Source organism: Sinocyclocheilus grahami, unplaced genomic scaffold, assembly GCF_001515645.1.
Source record: "Sinocyclocheilus grahami isolate Dianchi unplaced genomic scaffold, SAMN03320097.WGS_v1.1 scaffold18825.1, whole genome shotgun sequence".
Lineage (NCBI taxonomy): Eukaryota > Metazoa > Chordata > Actinopteri > Cypriniformes > Cyprinidae > Sinocyclocheilus > Sinocyclocheilus grahami.
The window spans coordinates 1-2,204 of record NW_015517309.1 but is presented as its reverse complement, the minus strand read 5'-3'; the positions used below and the strand labels follow the sequence as shown (position 1 = coordinate 2,204).

The following is a 2,204-nucleotide window of genomic DNA, read 5'->3' as shown; positions in this document are numbered from 1 at the left end:
TTAAAATATGTCTTTTCTAACACTTTATATCAGAATGTAGTACCATGTAGCTCTAAATCTAAATCGCTCTTGAATTATTATGGTTTCATGGTCTCGTCCTCGTTGCAAGCGAACCTGTATTTAATGTGTATAGTCTATTTTAAATTTTCTTTTACATTGTTTGTGTTTTTGAGGATGAAGTCTTGTCACACAACCTGTCCGTATTGGCATCTGTCTAGTTGGCTGGTAATGTAGTGACAGATGGATTTTTGCCAAAATACTGTAGAGTTTGATTGACGTCAAAAGATACGGGAAGCATTTCACCTGCTTTGTTGATATACTTTTTTATTTTGCTGTACTAACTGCATTACATTACACTACCTTTTATTCAGAAAGGTTGCATTCAATTTACCAAATGTGACAGTAAAGACATTTATAATGTTACAAAACATTTATTTTAATTAACTACTGTTCTTTTGAACTTTTTAATCATCAAAGAATCCTGACAAAAGTTTCCATATTTATAATTCCAAATATTAATCAGCAAAATGGGTTTTAACATTCATGATAATAAAAATGCTAAAACAGTTGTATTTTAAATTGTCATAATATTTCACAATATTACTGTTTTTACTGCAACTTTTGACCAAAAGCCTACATTTAAAACATTTCCCTGCTATCTACAACCCTATTAGAACAGACCTGCAACTCGTAAAAAAAAAAAGTGTGTTGCATTGGTTTGTGGATTTAATCACCAAAAAACTTAAACATCTCACATACACTTTAACAAACAAATGCACCTGTTTTGATTGTCTCACAGAGAAATGTCAGGACCCAGGCCTGTAGTTCTGAGTGGCCCATCAGGAGCTGGGAAAAGCACCCTGTTGAAGAGACTCATGAAAGAATATGAAGGGGTTTTTGGATTCAGTGTCTCCCGTATGTAGCACTACAGATAAATACAAGACACAAGACAAGTAACCAAATGCCAGGAATGCTGTATGAATAGTTTGATACCTTGATCTCTTTCCTTCTGCAGACACCACCAGAAATCCTCGGCCAGGAGAGGAAAATGGAAAAGGTAGGGCAGAATTTCCCACTTCAAAACTATTACAATTGAGAGGCAAAACAAATGATGCCAGATATGAGTTTAGAAATAGACTAAACAACTAATTTTAATGTATACCTTGCATACAGAGTAGAAAGTGAATGAAAGAAAGAGAGACTATAAACTATTAAAATAAAAAAGCCTCATCAGACAAAAAAGCAAGTGGAGCATTGAAAAAAAGTATTTTCCACCTATGTTCCCATCCAGTTTGAAAGCCCCTCTACCCTACCTGTCCATAACTTTCTTCTTTGCTGCTTCTTACTCCCAAGTGAACTAATTAATTTCAACACATTTCACAGGGGTAAATTTCTCTTTTTATTCCCCAATGTGCCTTTGTTGTTTTCTCTATAGGGCTGAACTGTCTCCCAATGCTTCTGGGGGCTACATTACTTCCTGTAGCAGACGTCCTGTCCTCTGAGACATCTAAAGGTGTAGATTTGGTTTCCATTATTGATTGTAATTGGTTATTACTGATTATTGGCATATCTAATGTGATGAGAGAGTAATGGGGTTACTTTCATCTTTCTAAAATATAAAACTTTGTTAGCGAATTACATTTCAGGTCATACAAAGATATGATTGTGGACATCACATGTTCTCTCCGACATGAATGCCAGTGTGCACTTTGGAGTAAAAAGCCTTTGAAAATAGCCCCCTGTGATCCCTAGGTTGTCCATGTGATGTGAACTATTGCCATCACTTCCCCACAGCACAGATCCTCAGAGGCGAATCATTAACATCACAACAGAACTTATTTCTGGGAAATTTAATGAACAATCTGAAGTAGTTAATTAAAAAAGGATCAAATTAATCATCAGTGCGTATGCCACAAATTAATTAATTCTGCACATTTTTACACAAATAAATTCAAAACTAAAAAACAACAGTTGAAACAAACAAAAAAAATAATAATAATGGAAAGAAATACAGGTTTATTTGAGGCTTTTAAGGTGGAACGGAGAAATACTGCATCTAAAATTTTGTGTAACTATAAACAGCCATTGCTAATTTCATTGTTTTGTAATTCTTATGATGTTTTTCCACAGACAAATGTTGTTATGCTACACTCTAAAAACCGCTGGGTTAAATACAACCCAGTGCTGGGTAAAATAGGGACAAA

At 34.5% G+C, this 2,204-nt stretch overlaps 1 protein-coding gene across 1 annotated transcript in view; it reads left to right on the top strand.

The window, feature by feature from the left end:
• Positions 1-1,955, top strand: part of LOC107579647 (guanylate kinase-like) — a 3,131-nt gene extending 1,176 nt beyond the window's left edge. The window contains exons 2-4 of the mRNA XM_016265452.1: positions 800-915; positions 1,016-1,057; positions 1,436-1,955. Of these exons, the coding sequence (XP_016120938.1) occupies positions 804-915; positions 1,016-1,057; positions 1,436-1,590 (309 nt within the window). The 5' untranslated portion in view covers positions 800-803 and the 3' untranslated portion in view covers positions 1,591-1,955. The remainder of the gene's footprint in view (positions 1-799; positions 916-1,015; positions 1,058-1,435) is intronic.
• The last annotated feature ends 249 nt before the right edge of the window (positions 1,956-2,204 follow it).